The sequence below is a fragment of the Geotrypetes seraphini genome, chromosome 9 (assembly GCF_902459505.1).
Source record: "Geotrypetes seraphini chromosome 9, aGeoSer1.1, whole genome shotgun sequence".
Classification (NCBI taxonomy): Eukaryota; Metazoa; Chordata; class Amphibia; order Gymnophiona; family Dermophiidae; genus Geotrypetes; species Geotrypetes seraphini.
The window spans coordinates 172,059,023-172,080,524 of NC_047092.1; the positions used below are offsets into that span (position 1 = coordinate 172,059,023).

The 21,502-nt window shown below is 45.0% G+C and overlaps 1 protein-coding gene across 5 annotated transcripts in view; it reads left to right on the top strand.

The window, feature by feature from the left end:
• The window catches only part of FNDC3B (fibronectin type III domain containing 3B), a 490,638-nt gene that overhangs the window by 358,233 nt on the left and 110,903 nt on the right, over positions 1-21,502 (top strand). For all 5 annotated transcript variants that reach the window (XM_033959077.1, XM_033959075.1, XM_033959076.1 and 2 more), the window contains exon 7: positions 834-892. In XM_033959077.1, coding sequence (XP_033814968.1) covers positions 834-892 — 59 coding nt within the window. The remainder of the gene's footprint in view (positions 1-833; positions 893-21,502) is intronic.

The following is a 21,502-nucleotide window of genomic DNA, read 5'->3' on the forward strand; positions in this document are numbered from 1 at the left end:
TTCCAAAGCCATCCCTGTGGGAGTCCCATGGTCCAGAGGGGGGTCCCCGTGGGAGTCCTGTGGGCCAGAGAGGGGTCCCCTTGGGAGTCCCGTGGGTTGGGGGGGATTCCCACGGGACCCGCAGGATTCCCGCGATCCCTGTTCCTGTGCAGACCTCTAGTTTCAACCCAGTCCTTGGGACACACCCATCTGGCAGGTTGTCAGGATTTCCACAATAAATTTGCATGCACTGCCTCTGTTGTAGGCAAATCTCTCTCATGCATATTTATTGTGGGTATCCCGAAAACCTGACTGGCTTAGATGTGTGCTGAGGACTGAGTTGAGAACCACTAGACTAGAATAAATTATCTTCCAGATTGGGGGATGGGGCACAGAGGATAAAGTTGTGTTGCCTGATTTCTGATTTGTCAGGTGAGCTTCAAAAATCACTATTTTATTATTTATTAGGATTTATTAACTGCCTTTCTGAAGAAATTTGCCTTGCTGCAAAAACTCTTGAAATTAGCTGATTTTCATTATTTTTTTTACCAAATAATTTTGTAGGCATTATTTATCATTTGGTAAATATGTGAAAAGTGCTTTCTGCATTTAAAATTCTTTGTTGATGCTATTTGTTTATTGCGATTTTTTTACTATGATTGATATCGATCTATTATCTAAGGCAGAGGGAAGAGCGGAGGGGGATGTTTTGTGGTTATTTATTTAGGAGCAAACTTTACTATCAAAAGTGTAGGGCTGATCCTCTGCCCTGCCTTATATTTGAAGGATGAAAATGGTGTAGTGACACCATCGCCATCTAATGGTTGTAACGTGCTTTTTTTTTTTTCACACAGATTATGACTCGGATTCAAAAAGGGTTCAAGATGTCTTTCCAGCAATTGATAAACCACAGGTATGTCTCGCAAAACCCCTTATAAAAATTCTCAATCATTTCCCTTGCCCAGAATACTGAGTTGGTTCTAGTACCAATATATGGCATAAAATAAGAAAAAACCATGTCCTTTTGAAGCAAAGAGTTTATTGGTTCATCAGATTAAGTTTTTTCTCAGAAGAAAATGATAATAAAGTTGCAGTTTTATCACACCTCTTACTTATATTAGATCCTAAGTTCTTTAAAATATTTCAGAAGAACGTGTGGATCCATCTCTGGACCAGGAAGTCTGAATGATCAGCTGTGTTTCCTGGTTTTCTTAGGGGGTTGTTTTCAGAAGCCCTATTCATGATTTCCATATGGAAATTTATTTATTTATTCAGTTTTCTATACTGCTCTCCCAAGGGAGCTCAAACAATTTACATGAATTTAATTAGGCATTTTTCCCTGTCTGTCCCGGCGGGCTCACAATCTATCTAATATACCTGGGGCAATGGGGGGGATTAAGGGTCATAAGGAGCAGTGTGGGCTTTTTTATTTATTTAAAAAATTTCTATTCCGCTTTAGAACCTAAGCGGATTACAGCTTTAAACACTGTGCCACATTTCCCCCCCCCCCCTAATATTGCATCCACATCTAAAACCCAATTTCAGAAGCCTCTATTTACATGTGGAAATCTACACATATCCAGTCCTTGAAATCCACAACCCAGCCTGGTTTTCAGAATTTGCAGAATAAATATGTATGCACATGAGTTGAGTCTCTTTCATTTGAAAGGAAACTCTGCAATGAAGGAAATACTGTTTTACAGAAAGGGTGGTAGATGCATGGAACAGTCTCCCAGAAGAGGTGGTGGAGACAGAGACTGTGTCTGAATTCAAGAGGGCCTGGGATAGGCACGTGGGATCTGTCAGAGAGAGAAAGAGATAATGGTTACCACAGATGGGCAGCTCTATGACCTCACAATGCAGGTGCACAGTGCCTTAGCCTATAGGAAGAGGAGATGCAAATGTTAAGAGCCTTAGCCAATAGGGAGAGGAGGAGATGGATGCTGTGGATGGGCCATTTGGCCTTTATCTGCCTTCATGTTACAATGTTTCTATAATCATAAAGCTCTCTGACCTCACATTGCAGATGTAAAGAGCCTTAGCCTATAGGAAGAGGAGATGCAAATGTTAAGAGCCGTAGCCAATAGGGAGAGGAGGAGATGGATGCTGTGGAGGGCTACTTGGCCTTTATCTGCCATCATGTTACAATGTTTTTATAATCATAAAGCTCTCTGACCTCACAATGCAGATGTAAAGAGCCTTAGCCTATAGGAAGAGGAGATGCAAATGTTAAGAGACTTAGCCAATAGGGAGAGGAGGAGATAATGGGCAGACCGGATGGGCCATTTGACCTTTATCTGCCATCATGTTTCTCTGTTTTTATGTTTCTATGTATGAGATCCGTTTGGATTCACTGCTTCCATTGAATGTATACTGCTGGGTTTTGAAGCTAATCACAATGAATATGCATGAGATAAATTTGCATGCACTTCCTCCATTGTATGCAAATCTAACTGGCTGAGTGTGTCCTGGGTTGAGAACCCCTAACTTTAAATGAATCTTACAGACTGATATCTATCGTTTCCATCTTCCTTTTTTTCTGACCATTTAGTCTTCATCATTATTGCCTGCACTCTGGGAATTCAGCCAATTTTGTCTCAAAACTTCTGTATTAGCCACCAAATGCTGCTCATATTCATATTTATTCCCTAATTCTGTAGGGGCTCCAGTAACTGGTCCATTTCTGATGTCAGAGATTTCTCCACAGATGGTATAGGTATCCAGAAACCCCCCTGATATTCAGCCGGCAGCGGTCAGGGTTTGTTTTTTTTTTTTTTTTTAAATGCTGACCATCGCCAGCTTAATTAATCCCCAATATTCAGTGTCAGGCCATGTCCAAACACTGGCGATGAATATTGGGGGCGAAGTGTGAGTGGGCAGGTTGATGAAGCTTATGCAGTCCCAGCCGATATTCAGCCCAGGCCCCCTTAAGCAAGTTATGCAGCCCTGGTTTAATATTGGGCTAGGACTGTATAACTTATTTTTTTTTTTTTTAACAACCCCCCCTGACCCTCTCCTTTTTGTGGACCTCTGGATCCCCCCCTTTCTAAACCCCTGCAAAGTGCTGAGTTCCTCTTCCCCACCCATCCCTCCTAAATGAATCCCCTGCCCTCCCCTGATGTCCAGATGGGTTCGGCGGGGGGGGGGGGGGGCTTCATGCAACGCAGCAGAACATAGTGGATAAAAGCCATCAACCTCTGAACTCTCTGAATAAGTAATGGAACATTGCTGATTCTTAATGTGGTTTCGTGTGCGATTCCACTCTGCTTCACAAGAGTTCTCCTAGAAGCATCCACATGTGTTAACCTAACGGATGTAGCGGTATATAAGAAATAAATTACATTACATTACATTACATTACATTACATTAATCCCAGTACTACCACAGATTCCAGGAAACCATTTGCCGTTTTTTAGGAAAAAGAATTCCACGAGAAAGGAATTCGCTGTTAGCTTTCTGCTGAAACGATTCTGAAGATGATGGCTCCAATAGAGACTAACCCCCTCTTCTATGAAACTGCGCTAGCAGTTTCTAGCACAGAGAATGGCCCGACCTGCTCCTGATGCTCATAGGAACTCATTGAGCATCGGGAACAGCGTGGCTCTCTGCGCTAGAAACCGCTAGCGCAGATTCGTAGAAGAGGGGGGGGGGGTAAGTGAAGAGGGCCCCTCCCCCCTCAGAATATATACACTATGAAAGATTTGTGAGAGCAGGGTTTTGCTTCACTGGAAATGTTAGAATAAAAATTTGCTGTAGAATCATATGTTTATAATTTCATTCCTCTGTGCTCTGATTGTTTCATTCCTCTGTGCCTTGATAGTCCCTGTTAGAACTGTTTGTTTGTGAAATACATTGCTTGGACATTTGCAGAAACCTTGAGGCTAAAGAGGTTATTAGTTAACCTCATAGTTTCAAGTTTCAAGTTTATTCGAAATTTGATGAATCGCTTATACATAGAATACTAAGCGATGTACAGTGGTGCCTCACACAACGAACTTAATCCGTTCCAGGAGCAAGTTTGTTATGTGAAACGTTCGTTGTGTGAAACGCGTTTTCCCATAAGAATACCTGTAAAACAAAATAATTCGTTCTGCAGCCCTACATTTCCCTCCCTCCACCTCACCTCACATGCAGAGCCTGCCAGCCTTCTCCCTCACCCAGCCACACGATCTCAAAAAGCTGTGCACGCGCAGCTGCTGGAGTTGATCAATGTTCTCTCTCCTGCAACTTCCGGTTTCCGGTTGCGTCAGAGGAGAAGATTGAACAACAGAGCATGCGCGCATGTGCTGCTCTTTGAAAGTGTGTGGCTGGCCGAAAAAGAAAGCCGGAAAACTCGGTTTTTAAGGTAAGGTGGAGGGAGATGATGGAACACTGCATTCAGACAGGAGGGTGCTGCTGTTCCCGGCTCACATTAGAAAGCGGCGAGAGTAGTTCCGCCCCCCCCCGGGCCCCTCGGGCGACTTCGTTGTGTGAAACGAAGTTCGTTATAGGGAGCAAGACAAAAAGTTCGTTATGCGCAGCGTTCGCTGTACGAGGCGTCCGTTATGCGAGGCACCACTGTACAATAAAATACAAAATAATGATAACAAATAAAATACTAAGCGAATTACTATAAAATCCAAATCTAGGAAGAGACAGAGAATTAAGATTTGGCTTTAGGATCAGAGGCCTTTAGAAACTTTTAGATATAGGAGGACATGGCCTTTAGGGTTCATAGACAACGGCGCGAAAGACAAAGGCGCGCCCGGACAATTGAGCGCAGCACGGAGGCGTGCGCTGCTCTAAGTTACTGTTTTTAGGGCTCCGACGGAGGGGCGTGTGGGGGGAACCATCCCACTTTAATTAATAGACATCGCGCCGGCGTTTTGGGGGGTTGTAACCCTCCGCATTTTACTGTAAACTTAACTTTTTCCCTAAAAACAGGGAAAAAGTGAAGTTTTCAGTAAAATGTGGGGGGTTACAACCCCCCAAATCTCCCACAACGTCCCTACAACGCGGCGCGATGTCTATTAAGTAAAGTGGGGGGGTTCCCCCCCCCCCCATCGGAGCCCTAAAAACAGTCATTTAGAGCAGCGCGCACCTCCGCGCTGCACTCAATTGTCTGGGCGCACCTTTGTCCTGGCGCGCTTTTGACCTGACACCGGCCTTTAGAAGCAGAGTGCTATATGCAGGATCAAATATTCTTTATTATGTAATGTACTAATGATGGCTTTTACACAACCTCATCACGTCTGATCACATCTAAGTTCTGGTGCCTGTGTTTTGGTTTTGTCCTGTATGGTAATGGTTTTTTGTTGATATAAAAATGGCCTGATAGATGGCAATGAGAATTAATGACGTATTGTATCAGGTGATAAGTTGAGTCAGACGATATGTTGATTGATAGCTATGTGTGTAATTTTGATCTGAATCCTAATAGAAAGGTGTAAGGTTTGCAGAGGACCTGGAAGACAGGCCTGTGAATTCAGTTGCCTTTTAACCCTTTCAGGACCATAAGGATCGTAGGCCAATTTTTGTGGTTTTGACGACATTTTTATGGTAAAAAGGGCTTGCAGATGCCAAAAAATTGATTTTTTTTGTGAAATATCATTATTTTTATTTAAAAAAATCACACTTCTGGCTTATGGACAGTGTGGCAAGTGAATCTTCTCGTCAATCTAGCAACGACGCTAATGAATGAATGTCGGAATCAGTTTGTTTACATAAAGGCAGTATCATATGGAATCCGTACATATCAAATTTAGAACTGTAGACTATCCCAATCAAAATTGATAGGATTTTAAAGTTATGGGACAAATATGTCCCTTGGTCCTGAAAGGGTTAAACTGACCAGGTCTTGCCTCCAGAAAGCCTTTGTGAATTTTTTTTTTAACAATAATCCTTGTGTTTGTGTGAAATTTTTCCTCCCTTAGCTTTTCAGACGGGAAACAAGGACCCTGGGTTGTTTGCGTTGCTGCTGGGATCACGGAGCAGAAAAATATAAGTTATAGTTATGGCTGCCACAGGCCCAGGTCAGCCCAGCAGGTTCATTCAGCTCTAGCTTTCCTTCCATTACCTAAAAGATTTTAGAAGCACTCATAGTTCACATACACAGTATCTGAAAAAAATGGGACCCCTTCCATCAGGGGTGTCAAAATCCCTCCTCGAGGGCCGCAATCCAGTCGGGTTTTCAGGATTTCCCCAATGAATATGCATGAGATCTATTAGCATACAATGAAAGCAGTGCATGCAAATAGATCTCATGTATATTCATTGGGGAAATCCTGAAAACCCGACTGGATTGTGGCCCTCAAGGAGGGACTTTGACACCCCTGCCTTACATATTTTCAAAATGCTTTGCAATTGCTTAAACATTTAATGTGACCACTGAAAATACATTAAAACGATGGGTTCTTTTCTCAGTTAATTCATAATTTGTGTTCAAAGTGTCCTCCTCTAACCCTGATGCATTCCTGAAGTCTTCAACAACAGTGAGCTGTTGGCTCAATGCATTCTGGGGCATCGTTAATTAAAACCTCAACTGTGTTTGCAAGCTTAATGCGCCGGAGCTCCATCCTGTTGAAAAATAATGTACTCGTACCATATATGCTCGAACATAAACCCATCTGAATATAAACTGAGGTAACCTCCCTCCCCCCCCAAAAAAAAGGGGAGAAAAATTTGACTCAAATATAAACTGAACTCGTGGCAGTCCCACGAGGTTACTGTGGGAACTCGCGTCAGCCATTTTGAGTAGTGAGACTTCACGGGGCAGTAGCACAAGAGTGTGTCTGGGGAGAGGCCTGCGATAGATCCATATCTATTTTATCATTCCCTCTTTTTGAGAAATTCCCTAACCCTTTTTGTTGTGTTTGTCTGTTGTAACTAGATTGTAAGCTCTATTGAGCAGGGACTGTCTTTTGCGTGTTTAATGTACAGCACTGCGTCCGTCTAGCGGCATTTTAGAAATGATACGTAGTAGTAAGATTCGAATATAAACCAAGACCCCCATTTTTGGGCCATTTGTTTGGCCCAGAAATCTAGGTTTATATCGTCAGTTGCTTATTTTTGACTTATTCTTGCTGTACATTGCTTTGAGTGAATCCCTTCAAAAAGAGAAGAGTATTTCAGAAATGTCGGGTTGTGGGTTTTGCTTAATATATAACTTTAACCACAAAGGTGTGTGGGCATGTAAGTCATTAGATCATATATGTTAATTCACAAGTTATGCATACTGGCAAGCTTTGCGTTTGAGTAGAAGAACCTTTACCACGACCAGTTCAGCCCAAAATATGAGTAATAAACAGGGTTACCAAACGTCCGGGGAAACCCAGATATGTCCTCTTGGTTCATAGACAACAACGCGGAAGACAAAGGCGCGCGCCGACAACTGAGCGCAAGACGGAGGTGCGCGCCGAAGAAAATTACTGTTTTTAGGGGCTCCGACGGGGGTTTTTGTTGGGGAGCACCCCCAGTTTACTTAATACAAATCGCACCGGCGTTGTGGGGGGTTTGGGGGGTTGTAACCCCCCACATTTTACTGTAAACTTAACTTTTTCCCTAAAAACAGGGAAAAAGTGAAGTTTTCAGTAAAATGTGGGGGGTTACAACCCCCCACAATGCCCCCACAACGCAGCGCGATCTGTATTAAGTAAAGTGGGGGGTTCCCCCATGCCCCCCCCCCCGTCGGAGCCCTAAAAACAGTAATTTTCTTCGGCGCGGCCTCCGCGCTGCGCTCAATTGTCTGCTCGCGCTTTTGTCCCGCCGCGCTTTTGACCTGACACTTCTTCTCTTTTTAGAGTACTGTCTGGGTGCATGGATGGACTTTCCAAAGCCCAGTAGCTTGTCCGGGTTATGGAAAGCCCCGACCGCCGGCTGCGTCTGGAGGACCTCTGAGCATGCACCAAATACGTCACACATAAGAACGTAAGAAGTGCCATCTCCTAATCAGACCTTCGGTCCATCAAGTCCGGTGATCCGCACACGCGGAGGCCCTGCCCAGTGTATACTTGGCGTAATTTTAGTCACCCATATCCCTCTATGCCTCTCGTAAGGAGATGTGCATCTAGTTTGCTTTTGAATCCTAGGATGGTTGATTCCACAATAACCTCCTCTGGGAGGGCATTCCAGGTGTCCACCACTCGTTGCGTGAAGCAGAATTTCCTGATATTTGTCCTGGACTTGTCTCCCCTTAGCCTCATTCCGTGTCCTCTTGTCCGTGCCAAGTTGGACAATGTAAATAATTTTTTCTGCTCTCCAGACGCAGCCCAGAGGTCAAAGAAAGGCGAGGCTTTGTGGGGGCGGGGCCGGAGGTGGAACAGGGCGGGGCCACATGTCTGGGTTTCTACGTCGGAAAATCTGGGCACCTTAAACTAAACTAAAACTTAAGTGTATAGACCGTGCCTTCTCTATGCAAACAGAGCTTGACTCGATTTATAGTAAGATTAATAATAATAATGAAAAAAAGAGGAAGAAAAGGTTTTAGTTTTGAAAATGGCTTAAGTTTTCAGATGTTTGCGAAATATTTGAAGAGAGCCCAGATCTCGCAACTGTGAAGGAATATTATTCCATAGATCAGTTATTTTGAAAAATAAAGATTTCCACAGTTTGCCAGTAGAGGTACTGCCTTTCGGTGAAGGGAAGGAACATTTAAGTTTTTGTATAGTTTTGGTTATACCAGGTCTGTTTGAATTCCAACACAAGCGGATTAGAAAAGGACAGATGCCAAATAGAGAATGATACGGTGACAAAATTCATCACTGTTCCCGTCCCCACAGATAACCGCGGAAAACCATCTTCATGTCATTCTTTAAGGAGAGAGGGAAGAATCAGAGTATGAATGGCCACAACCACTGACCCACAAGCTTTGCTTTGAAGAATGCTGGTGTAGAAGGATTGAGGTTGAAACAGACACTACAGAATGACAGTCTCTGGTATCCAGAGCAGATATTGTGATGTCATAATGCCTCATTCCACCAATGCCTAAGAACCAATCACATCAGTGATATCACAATGGCTTCATTATCCTTGGCTCCCATAAGAATCAGAGTATGAATGGCCACAACCACTGATCCTCAAGCTTTGCTTTGAAGAATGCTGGTGTAGAAGGACTGAGGTTGAAATAGACACTAGAAAATGACATGGGATTATTTCCTGCGGTTATCCGCGGGGATGGGAACGGTGATTAATTTTGTCACCGTGTCATTCTCTAATTGTCAAACAAGATCTTAAACGTTATACATGCACATTTAAAGTAAACCCTAGAGATTATTGGAAGCCGGTGAAGTTTAGACAAGACTGAAAATGGAGGCTCTCTAGTATTCATTACAATACACCAGGGGGTCTCAACCCAGCCCCATACCCAGCCAGACAGATTTTCAAAATGCTAACAATTAATGTGCATAAGAGACTGTAAAGCTGCATCTATTGTATGTAAATCTGTCTCGTGTATTCATTGCGGATATCTTGAAAACCAGCTCGGCTTAGTGTGTCCCAAGGCTTGGGTTAAGAATCCCTACGGTGCATCCTCTATAATAAAACCCTTACCCGCACATGCGCTGTTGAAACGGCGTGATCCCTGCCGCCGTGATTTCTGCTTCTGTGCCAAATACGATTTAGGTGCGTGGGGTGGCTTGCGGCGCATGGGGCAGAAGGAGAGTGCGACTGTGTCGTTCGGCGGTTTCAGCATGTGCAGTAGAGCTTGCGGCGGTTTAAATATTGCCTTTCTTCCACGATGCTGCGACCCCGAAACCACTGCAGACTGCCATAAAAAACGAGTAAAAGGTAAAATGAAGGGAGAAGGGCTACTGCTGGACAGGGGGAGCAGGGAAGGGGTGCTGCTGGACAGGGAGAAGGTAAAAGGAAGGGAGAAGGGCTACTGCTGGACAGGGGGATCCGGGAAGGGGTGCTGCTGGACAGGGGGGAGGTAAAATGAAGGAAGAATGGCTACTGCTGGACAGGGGGAGCAGGGAAGGGGTGTTGCTGAACATGGAGAATGTAAAAGGAAGGCAGAAGAGCTACTGCTGGATAGGGGGAGCAGGGAAGGAGTGCTGCTGGACAGGGGGGAAGGTAAAAGGAAGGGAGCAGGGCTACTGCTGGACAGGGGGAGCAGGGAAGGGGTGCTGCTGGACAGGGGGGAAGTAAAAGGAAGGGAGAATGGCTACTGCTGGACAGGGGGAGCAGGGAAGGAGTGCTGCTGGACAGGGGGGAGGTAAAAGGAAGGAAGAATGGCTACTGCTGGACAGGGGGAGCAGGGAAGGGAGAAGGGCTACTGCTGGACATGGGGAGCAGGTAAGGGTTGCTGCTGGACAGGGGGGAGGTAAAAGGAAGGGAGAATGCTACTGCTGGACAGGGGGAGCAGGGAAGGGGTGCTGCTGGATAGCCGAGGAAAGAGAGAGACAGAAAGAAAAAAAGAAAGACAGACAGACAACAGCCAAGGAGAGAGAAAGAAAGAAAGACATGCACATCTATTCTAGCACCCGTAATAGGCTTAAAGACTAGTGATCAAAATAATATGAGAGGTTTTCAAAATGCGTGTTAACTACACAGGGCTGGATTAGTGCCAGCTATGTTCCTAAGCATAGCCTGTGATGCCCCTCGGCCCTTCTGTTGCTTAACTGAAAAGACATTGACTCCACGAGTGCTGAGAAATATTGTTATTCTATGAAACAAAACATCATATATATTTATAAAGATTAAAACCAGATGCGGCCCCGAGTATGGGGAAGGAGTCTCAAGGTTTGCAGGGGGTGGGGCCAGGTATCCTCTTGCTTTAAAGAGGAAATCTGGTAACCTTAGGCAACAGTAGGGAAAGAGTTAAGGGCATGATAGCCGCGGTGCCTCCTTTCCCTTGACGCCCTAAGAACACTTCTTTTGCTTAATGGTTTATCCAGGGCTGTCAGATGCAAGCCAGATGCATTTGTCTGGTTCCAGTTTGGTGAAAAACGTCTGATTTCCCAGCAGGTCTGGAGAAAAATCTGAAGCAAATTCTTAACATGAAAGTAATTTTTAATTTATTCATTTATATCCCACTTTATACAAAATGGGTCACAATAAATACATACACAGTATAAAAATACAAAACCACTAATACAGACATTACAGGCCTAAGAATAGTAAACAAATCAGCGGCCGGTGCACAAAAAACAAACAAACCCATCTTGCAAAATAAATATCATTTCAATAAGTGCTTGAAATTGCACAGATTATCCTGCCTGTTGCCATATATACATTGGAATCTCATTCCATTCCCGAGATCCAATACAGGAAAGCATACTAGCCCTAGACACCTTCAATGTCAGGCAACTGACCGATGGATATGCATGAGATCTATGTGCATGCACTGCTCTCAATGCATATTCATTGGGGAAATCCTGAAAACCTGACTGGATTGCGGCCCTCGAGGAGGGACTTTGAGATCCCTGGATTGTAGGGACGCCATTGTGCCCTTCTGAAACAGGGCGAGATCGGCACACTGATTTCACCGCCCCTGTGAAAGAATTATGAGCCCCTGTGAAGAATTATGAATTATTCCCATTCCTCTCCCTTCTTGCCATACAGCCATTCTAAGTAAAGGAAAATGCTAGCATCTTGTCACATGACCTTTGTCACATATTAACCTGACACAGGTTTACCCTTATCCCTTATATGGGCAACAATCAGACTTTGCCTACAGCTTAAGGCTAAGGAGCATGCATTATAACCTTTGGACTGTCACATGCTTATCTTATTTGAGCTGTCCTTATTTGGTAAGGACATCAGCTGACAGGCCTTGAGGACGTACAAAAACTCAGGCTTTATCCACGTGTTAATCAGGCCCTTTATCTAAGTGCTGAGTTGGAGGATGATCAAGTTTCAAGTTTATTAAAAGTTTGATTAATCGCTTAATCTACATTCTAAGCGATGTACATGTTAATAAAATTACAATAAAAAAGGGGAATCATATACTAAATAAGACTGAACACATTATTGACAGAAAAAATACACTAGGTAAAGGGAGGGTGATCACGATGCATAAGCATGTACCTATCTTTGTATCCACCAATGTAAAACCATGTACCTTTGTACCCACCAATCATGAGATGTGTAAACGAGGGAGTTACTATGATGTCATCAGCTTAGAAGCATAATAAAAAGGGACTCGGAGCTAGCCCTTGCCAGCGCCTCCTTCCCTACTCTAAGACTGCGTGTGCGTGTTTCCTTTCTGGGGCATTCCTACACTGGATACCGATCAGTATGCTTTACAGAGCGCAATTTGTGTAGTGAAACATAGGGCAGAATACTAGCCATTGGACTTCTCAGCACCAAACCATGCACGCAGAGGTAGACCATCAGTAACAGTGTATAACAGTATATTGCAAACTGTGTGCCTCCTGAGATTTCAGGTGTGCCGCGGTACACTGGGGAAGAGGAGAGGTGCGGGTGAAGAGAGGTACGTCCTGTAAGCAATCTCCCAACGCCGGCACCTCTTCTCTGCCGGCCCTACTCTCCAGCGCAGGTCCGTCTCTCAGCGCAAGGCCGGTTTGAAGGGCCTTTGCGCATGCGCTGACATCGGCACGCCGACGCCAGCGCACTTCTGGGTCTCTCGAGCCAGGGACACTAGGTTTAGTGTGCCCCGGTTCAAAAAAGTTTGTGAGACACTGGTCTATAACGTATCCGGTACTCTAGTTTCAAACCAATAAAGCATAACATAGTATTCTGTCAAACGCTCACCCCTTCCTTATTTGACTACAGAATTTTGCACAACCTACAAGGCAAACTAGATCTGAAAACGCTACTTTTTATCTTCAGAGAAATTGGAAAGTCTACTGATCTGGTTAAATCTGTTTGAGATTTCGTGACTCTAATTTGAAGGAAACTTTGATGAGCCTTTGAATTATGGATTGGTGGTTCTCTTATAAAGAAGCCAGCTCGTTTGTTCTCACTGCTGTCACGTTCTCATCTGGACAAGAACGTCTCCAAATTCAGCTCCTGTTCTCTCTCTCTCTCTCGCTCTCCTGAAGCGATACGCCTAAAATTAATTGGTGACTGAAGGTTTTGTCCTGGGAATGGAATAGATATGTTTATTAAAAGTTTTAACTGCACTTCGGTTTATCAACAGCACGGTGTACAAATTTGATGTAGAGTATGCCAGCTTTCTTTTTCGCCCAGCCGCATGCGTTCAAAAAGCCGCGCTCGCGTTGATCAATCTTCTCTCTTGCAACTTCCTGTTTCCGGTTGCGTCAGAGGAGAATATTGAACAAATGAGCACCCGCACATGCGGCTGGGTGAAAAAGAAAGCCGGCATACTCTACATCTAAGGTGAGATGGAAGGAGGGAGATGGCGGAACACTGCAGTCGGTCGGGTGTCTGCTGTTTTTGTATCACTGCCTGCCTGCGCTCACGTTCCAGATCCTCCTGCATTTTTAGTGTGCACAATTGACCTGATTCGAGCTATAGGTGAACATGGGGGACATGTCATTGAAAGGGAGGACAAGTTAATTGATTTATTTTATGTTCTGTTTTTACTACAGGGCAGAGGCACTGAAACAGCTTCTCAGTGCAGTAGTAGTAGTGGCAGAACTCTCTCCTGTCTTCATGGTGTTTCGCAGTACTGAGGCTTATATGGATGCTGCGAGGACGGTGACGGGGCGGTGAATGGGATGGCAGTGGCGGTGAAGGGAACGGCGGTGACGGGGCGGTGCAGAGGATGGTGGGCCGGGGACGGTGCAGTGACGGGGACAGATTTTTTCCCCGTGTCATTCTCTAATTGGTACTGGTGACCCTTAGTGGTACTACCATTAAGGAGGTCATGTTTCTGTATAAGGGCTTGGAGGGGTGTCTTGCAGAGGGATGTTAAATTCTTGGGGGGGGAGGGAGGAACATTTGACTGGGGAGGTTCAAGATGGGGGATTTAGGTTGGGGTGCTTGTGTTTTGGGAGCCCTCAGAAAGGGATTGTGCCTAGGGGGTAGGAAGTCATCTTTCAAATGTTCATAGGAGATTGTTCTAGTCAGCACAAGTGTGCCATTCTTATTTTGAACACTGAAATAACATAAGAACAGGATCTGAGCCCTGCAGAAATAAGCTAAGCTGAGGCTTAACTGCAGTTTGTGTCCCCCCCTTCCTGTTCCATCCTAGTTCCTGTCTTATTATAGCTGCACACTTTAAATAATTGTTGGAGGAAGAGGAATTATTACACAAAACTACAAATGAGCTGCCTTGTGTACTTGTAAGAGGCCAGCAGAAGAATTATTTTTAGATCGTTCCCTGAATGGAACTGAATGGTGACAGATTATGAAACATCGTCAGTAAATTGAGAGAAGGAAGGGCACTGCTGTGTTCATTATTACTGAACCCCATGCAGCGACTTAGAGAGGGTAAGAGGTGCCCGGGGCTGTGGCACCCCCCCCGCGCCCTCCACACCCCCCCAAGCCATAGTCACACTCTCTCTTTCACCTCTTTAAATCTTTGCCAGCTCGAGCAGCTTCTCCATCCTGCTACTTGCGCCAACATTGGCTTTCCGCCTGACGTCTCTTCCTGATCCCGCGACCCGGCAGTGATTTCAGAGGGAGCCAGACCGGCGTGAGCAACTGACCAGAGCAGTTGCTTGCGCTGGTTGAAGATCCAATGAGGTGCTGGGGGGAGAGGAAAGGGAGGGTGCGAGTATGTCGGACAGGGGGGGGGTGGAGAGGTGCCAGCGCCCCCACTAAGTTGGCGCCCGGGTCGGTCCACCTTCCACCTTACTGTGCCGCTGATCCCATGCACACATGAGGGTGATTCTATAATACGTGCTGTAATATTTGTGTGCTGAATACGCTACGCACCTAAGTGATTAGAATAATGGCGTGCATGGAAGTGTGCACATAGACGCGTAAATGCCAAAATTCTACCCAAGTGCTATTTTGTAAATGCGTGCTTAGGTGGAGTCTGGGCAGGACTTGCAGAGCTACTAAGTAACCAGGTTTCAGAAGGGAGACTTTTGGCCATTCCCAAAGCAGTGTTTGTTTGGGGGGGGGGGAGGGGGAGTTCCTGCTTCATCTCATTGAAATTGGTGCTGCGGCTCTCACCATGGCGAAGCTGTCAAAAATCCAGAACTATCCTAGAATCTCCCTCCTAGAACTGAGTAACTTGGAAGCTCTGGCCTCACACATAGCATTTTATAAGTAACCTGCATAAGTTAAATGCGTATGTCTATTTTTATTAAAATTTTAATGTAATGCTTTACAAACAATAAAGCCCATTCCAACCTATGGAGACATAGAAAAATGGAGGCAGATAAACACATAAGTATAGCCTCACTGGGTCAGACCAATGGTCCATCAAGCCCCATAGCCTGTTCTCACAGCGGCCAATCCAGGTCCCTAGTACCTGGCCAAAACCCAAGGACTAGCAATATTCCATGCGGAATCCTCAAAGAGTTCCAACATTCTAGAACCCTAAAGAGGATCAAGATTCCATTCAGAATGTCGAGGAAGATTCTGGAATCCCAAAAAGTAGCAACGTTCCATGCTACTGATCCAGCGCAAGCAGTGACTTCCCCCTTGTCTTTCTCAATAACAGACTATGGACTTTTCCTCCAAGAAAATGTCCAAACCTTTCTTAAAACCAGCTACGCTATCTGCTCTTACCACAACCTCTGGCAATGCGTTCCATATGGCCTATCCAGTGTGCCCATTTATTCCATCTAACAGTGGTGTAGCGAGGGGGGGGGGGTCGGACTGTCTCCTCCTCTCCACCCACCCATCTCTTCAAAGCTTCTCCTAGCTGCTGCTCGTGCTGGCCTCAGCTCTCCTGACATCACTTCTGGTCACAGGAGCAGGAAGTGATGACAGAGGAAGAACATAAGAATAGCCTTACTGGGTCAGACCAATGGTCCATCAAGCCCAGTAGCCCATTCTCACGGTGGCCAATCCAGGTCTCTAGTACCTGGCCAAAACCCAAGAGAGCTGAGTCCAGTGCGAGCAACGGGCAGGAGATGGTGCTGGCAAAGATTTGAAGAGGTACACAGGCCTAGGGTTACCAGACGTCTGGATTTTCCCAGACATGTCCGGGGGTCCGGACGGGTTATGAAAGCTTCCAACAAATTGCCATCGGGCAGGAAGGCATCCGCTCATGCGTGGATACCACTTGATGACCACACGTGCGCACGACATCATTGCATTGCATACGTGAATGCCCTACTGCCTGACGAGAATAGGCAACGGGGGGGAGAGGCTAGGACGGGATTGGGGGTGTGATGGGTGCAAAGGGGCGGGGATAGATGGAACTGGCGGGCCTGGGGGGCATGGCTAGGGGGTCCAGATTTTCCGTTTGTGAGTTCCCGTAGTCTCTCGAGACTACGACGGGAACTCCCTACAGCCATTTCCTCATGGCGATTGCACGGGGCAGGAGCGTAAGAAGATCGCTCCTGCCCCGAAAGCCCATTAGACCACCAGGTAAGGCCGGGAAGGCGGCAGGGAGGTAAAAAATATGTTTGTTTGTTTTTATTTTCCCCCTCCCCAGAAAAAAAATTGCGATTATGTGAAATCGTGAGTGCAGAAACCGCGAATGGGGAGGGGGAAGTGTATGGACAAAGTGACGGGTTTTGAAAAGCCATCCGGACCCCCCCAGACATGTCCAGGGAAATCAGACGTCTGGCAACCCCAAGCCATAGTCTTGTTTCCTTTCTTCCTGAAACATATGTCCCTTTGTGTGGGACACTGAAGCCAAAAGATGCACCATTATAAGTCTATACAAACTGATTTTCAGCATATTGGCACAGTTGTTTTGCTTTTTTTTCTTTTTGTGGGAAGGAGGCAATCAAATTGACCAGCAGGAATGAGCCAGTTAACCCTAATTAGAAGATTTCCGCCCCCACCAATCATTATACCAGCAGATTCACTGGCAATAAATGCTGTTATGCTTTTTCCCTTTAAGTTTGGAAAAAGAGGGGAGGAAACAGTTTTGTTTTGCAGTGTTCTAGTTGCCTTGCCAAAACGTTTCACAGCTGTGGGTTTCGAGCCAGACTGCACCTGCTCTCTGGATGTAGAAACCAGTGGACAGCTGGGGACTTTCCAGCTTCAGGTATCGCTTGCAGATGGGGGGACGTTGGCCGCTTGCCATTTCCGAAAAGTTCTGATTTCGTTTCACTTCAGACACGCAGGAATTTTTTCTGCTGGCTTCCAAATCAAAATCCCTATCCAGCCGTACAAATGTTAGCAAACAAAACTTAACTTGTGCATTGATGTCATTTATGGGCAGTTTAAAAAAGCATTTGTGTGGATGCAACAGTGCTTCATGAGCAGAAATAGTCGTTTATACCAGTGGTTCCCAACCCTGTCCTAGTGGACCACCAGGCCAATCGGGCTTTCAGGTTAGCCCTAATGAATATGCATGGAGCAGATTTGCATGCCTGGCACCTCCATTATATGCAAATAAGAACATAAGAAATGCCTCCACTGGGTCAGACCAGAGGTCCATCGTGCCCAGCAGTCCGCCCACGCGGTGGCCCAACAGGTCTAGGACCTGTGCAGTAGCCCTCTATCTATACCCCTCTATCCCTTTTTCCAGTAGGAAATTGTCCAATCCTTTCTTGAACCCCTGCACCGTACTCTGCCCTATTACGCCCTCTGGAAGCGCATTCCAGATGTCCACAACACGCTGGGTAAAGAAGAACTTCCTAGCATTCGTTTTGAATCTGTCCCCTTCCAACTTTTCCGAATGCCCTCTTGTTCTTTTATGTTCTGAAAGTTTGAAGAATCTATCCCTCTCTATTCTCTCTATGCCCTTCATGATCTTGTAGGTTTCTATCATGTCCCCTCTAAGTCTCCGCTTTTCCAGGGAGAAGAGCCCCAGTCTCTCCAATCTTTCAGTGTATGAAAGGTCTTCCATGCCTTTAATCATTCGTGTCGCTCTCCTCTGAACCCTCTCAAGTATTGCCATATCCTTCTTAAGATACGGTGACCAATACTGGACACAGTACTCCAGGTGCGGGCACACCATTGCCCGATACAACGGCAGGATGACTTCTTTCGTTCTGGTTGTAATACCCATCTTGATAATACCCAACATAATTTGCTTTCTTGGAGGCTGCTGCGCATTGTGTCGTTGACTTCATTGTTGTGTCCACCAGTACGCCCAAGTCCCTTTCAAGGCTACTTCCCTCTAATACTAATCCCCCCATTTGGTAGCTGAACATCCGGTTCTTTTTCCCTATATGCATGACCTTGCATTTTCCTACATTGAAGTTCATCTGCCATTTATTCGCCCACTCCTCCAGTTTGTTTAGGTCCCTTTGTAGTTCCTCACACTCTTTGGCAGTTGTAACCCTGCTACAGAGTTTGGTGTCATCCGCAAATTTTATAACCTCACATTTCGTCCCCGTTTCCAGGTCATTAATAAATACATTGAAAAGCAGTGGTCTCAAGCATATTTATTAGGGCTAGATTGAAAACCCGATTGGCCTGGTGGTTCTCCAGGACAGGGTTGGGAACCACTGGTTTATATTATTGCTCAGATAACACTGGACAAGTTTTTCCTTCCTTCAAGTGAAAGCTGCGCTTTTCCCTATTAGGGCTAAACCTTTCCTTTCCTGGACACTGTTTTTCTTTTGAGCCACAGAGAACCTGCCTGCCCTCCTAGCTGAGGGCTTCTGTTACAAAGATGCTTTATCCCCATTTTCTTTGTTTCCACCTCCTTTTCCTGGAGAGTTTTATTCCCTCCACAGTTGTGGGCTAAAGAAATGGCATGGGGACAAATTTTTTCCCCACCCCCGCGGGAACTTGTTTTCCCATCCTATTCCGACAAGTTCTTTCCCTGTCCCTGCCCCATTCCTGTAAGCTCTGTCCTCATCTGCAAAAGCCTCAAACACTTTAAAATCCTAAGTAGCAACATTCTACAGCTCAGACTGTGATGTCATAATGCCTCATTCCACCAATGCCTAAGCTCCGTCCTCATCTGCACAAGCCTCAAACACTTTAAAATCCTAAGTAGCAACATTCTAGAGCTCAGACTGTGATGTCATAATGCCTCATTCCACCAATGCCTAAGCTCCGTCCTCATCTACACAAGCCTCAAACGCTTTAAAATCCTAAGTAGCAACATTCTAGAGCTCAGACTGTGATGTCATAATGCCTCATTCCACCAATGCCTAAGCTCCGTCCTCATCTGCAAAAGCCTCAAACCCTTTAAAATCATAAGTAGCAACATTCTAGAGCTCAGATTGTGATGTCATAATGCCTCATTCCACCAATGCCTAAGCTCCGTCCTCATCTGCACAAGCCTCAAACACTTTAAAATCATAAGTAGCAACATTCTAGAGCTCAGACTGTAATATCATAATGCCTCATTCCACCAATGCCTAAGCTCCGTCCTCATCTGCACAAGCCTCAAACACTTTAAAATCCTAAGTAGCAACATTCTAGAGCTCAGACTGATGTCATAATGCCTCATTCCACCAATGCCTAAGCTCCGTCCTCATCTGCACAAGCCTCAAACACTTTAAAATCCTAAGTAGCAACATTCTAGAGCTCAGACTGTAATGTCATAATGCCTCATTCCACCAATGCCTAAGCTCCGTCCTCATCTGCACAAGCCTCAAACACTTTAAAATCCTAAGTAGCAACATTCTAGAGCTCAGACTGTGATGTCATAATGCCTCATTCCACCAATGCCTAAGCTCCGTCCTCATCTGCACAAGCCTCAAACACTTTAAAATCATAAGTGTTCGAGGCTTGTGCAGTTAAGGCAGAACTTACAAGGATAGGTTGGGGAGTTCCTGCGGGGATGGGGGACAAATTTTATCCCCGTGTCATTTTCTACTATGGACTACTAGGATTGAGACTTCTACAGATTCCCTAGCATTAGAGAGCCCTGCTGGAAAGCAACATATAAGCAATGAGTCTCCGGAGGCTAAATGCGATTACAGTCCGCCATAACTCGGCAGTTAGAGCCTTAAATCAGGTACACGATGGTTTGAGAATAAGATTGACTTCATCTATTTGCTTTGAGTTTTTATTTTATTTTCAATTATTTTCTTTGCAGTTTAAGAAACCAAGAACAAATGTTTCATGTTCTTATCTCTCAACAGACTCTAGGAAAGGATGCTGGTTTTTTTTAAAAATAATTTTTTGCACTTAAGTTTAACTGAACATAAGAATAGCCTTACTAGGTCAGACCAATAGTCCATTAAACCCAGTAGCCCATTCTCATGATGAACAATCCAGGTTCCTAGTACATGGCCAAAACCCAAGGAGTAGCAACATTCCATTCAGAATCCTAAAGAATAGCAAGTTTCCGGAATTCTAAAGAGTAACAAAAGATTCCGGAACCACAAAGAGTAGTAACATTCCATGCTACCGATCCAGGGCAAGCAGTGGCTCCCCCCACGTCTTTCTCAATAACAGCCTATGGACTTTTCCTCCAGGAAATTGTCCAAACCCTTTTTAAAACCAGCTACGCTATCTGCTCATACCACAACCTCTGGCAATGCGTTCCAGAGCTTCACTATATGTATTTTTTTTTTTTTAATTATTATTGAAAGTTTTCTGTATATTTTTATTTGAATATGAGAATATATACACCAATCCATATAGAAATGTAAGCGGAATATCATTCCGTTCTGGCTATTGCAATTACAAACGATTTTTGAAGCATCATAGATGCACTCTTGATGTGTGATCCAAAGTTTGGTGTATTACTTGTGACGTGATGTATGTGCGATGCAGAAAGTGCAGCGATGCTAGAGACATTGTGTGAAGAGGGAAGTTCGAGCAGGAGTGTGGACACTGTGAAGTCCAGCCCTGTTGAGTGGTCACACAGCCAGACCTCAGGTGCTCTCTTTGTGGTTCATGCTTCTGCAGCCTTCACAAATTTTTGCACCATGGAAAGCTTTCCAGTGTCGGAGACATTCTTGAGTTTGTACCAAGTGACATATTTGAGGAAACCCTATTGCCAACACATCAAAGGCCCGAGTGATTTCTCATAATTAGAAGAGAAATTTTATGTTCTAAAGGATTTTTTCACTGCTTATTACTAATAATCCAGCTCCAGGACATGGCTCATTTTAGCATACTTTCCGAAGGGAAAAGTTTAAGAACATAAGAAAAGCCATACTGGGTCAGAACCCTGCATCCTGTTTCCAGCAATGGTCAGTCTAGATCCCAAGTACCTGGCAGACACCCAAAGAGCAGCAACATTCCAGAGCTGAGATTGTGATGTCATAATACCTCATTCTACCAATGCCTAAGAGCCAACCTCATTAGTGATGTCAAAATGGCTTGCTTATCCTATACTCAGCTCACATAAGGACATAAGAATTGCCATACTGGAACACACCGAAGGTCCATCAAGCTCAGTATCTGGTTTCCAACAGTGGCCAACCCAGGTCCCAAGCACCTGGCAGAAATCCAAAGAGAAGCAACATTCCAGAGCTGAGATTGTGATGTCATAATGCCTCATTCCACCAATGCCTCAGAGCCAGCCTCATCAGTGATGTCACAATGGCTTGATTGTCCTATACTTGGCTCACATAAGAACATAAAACTAACCATACTGAGTCAGACCTATGGTCCATCTAGCCCAGTATC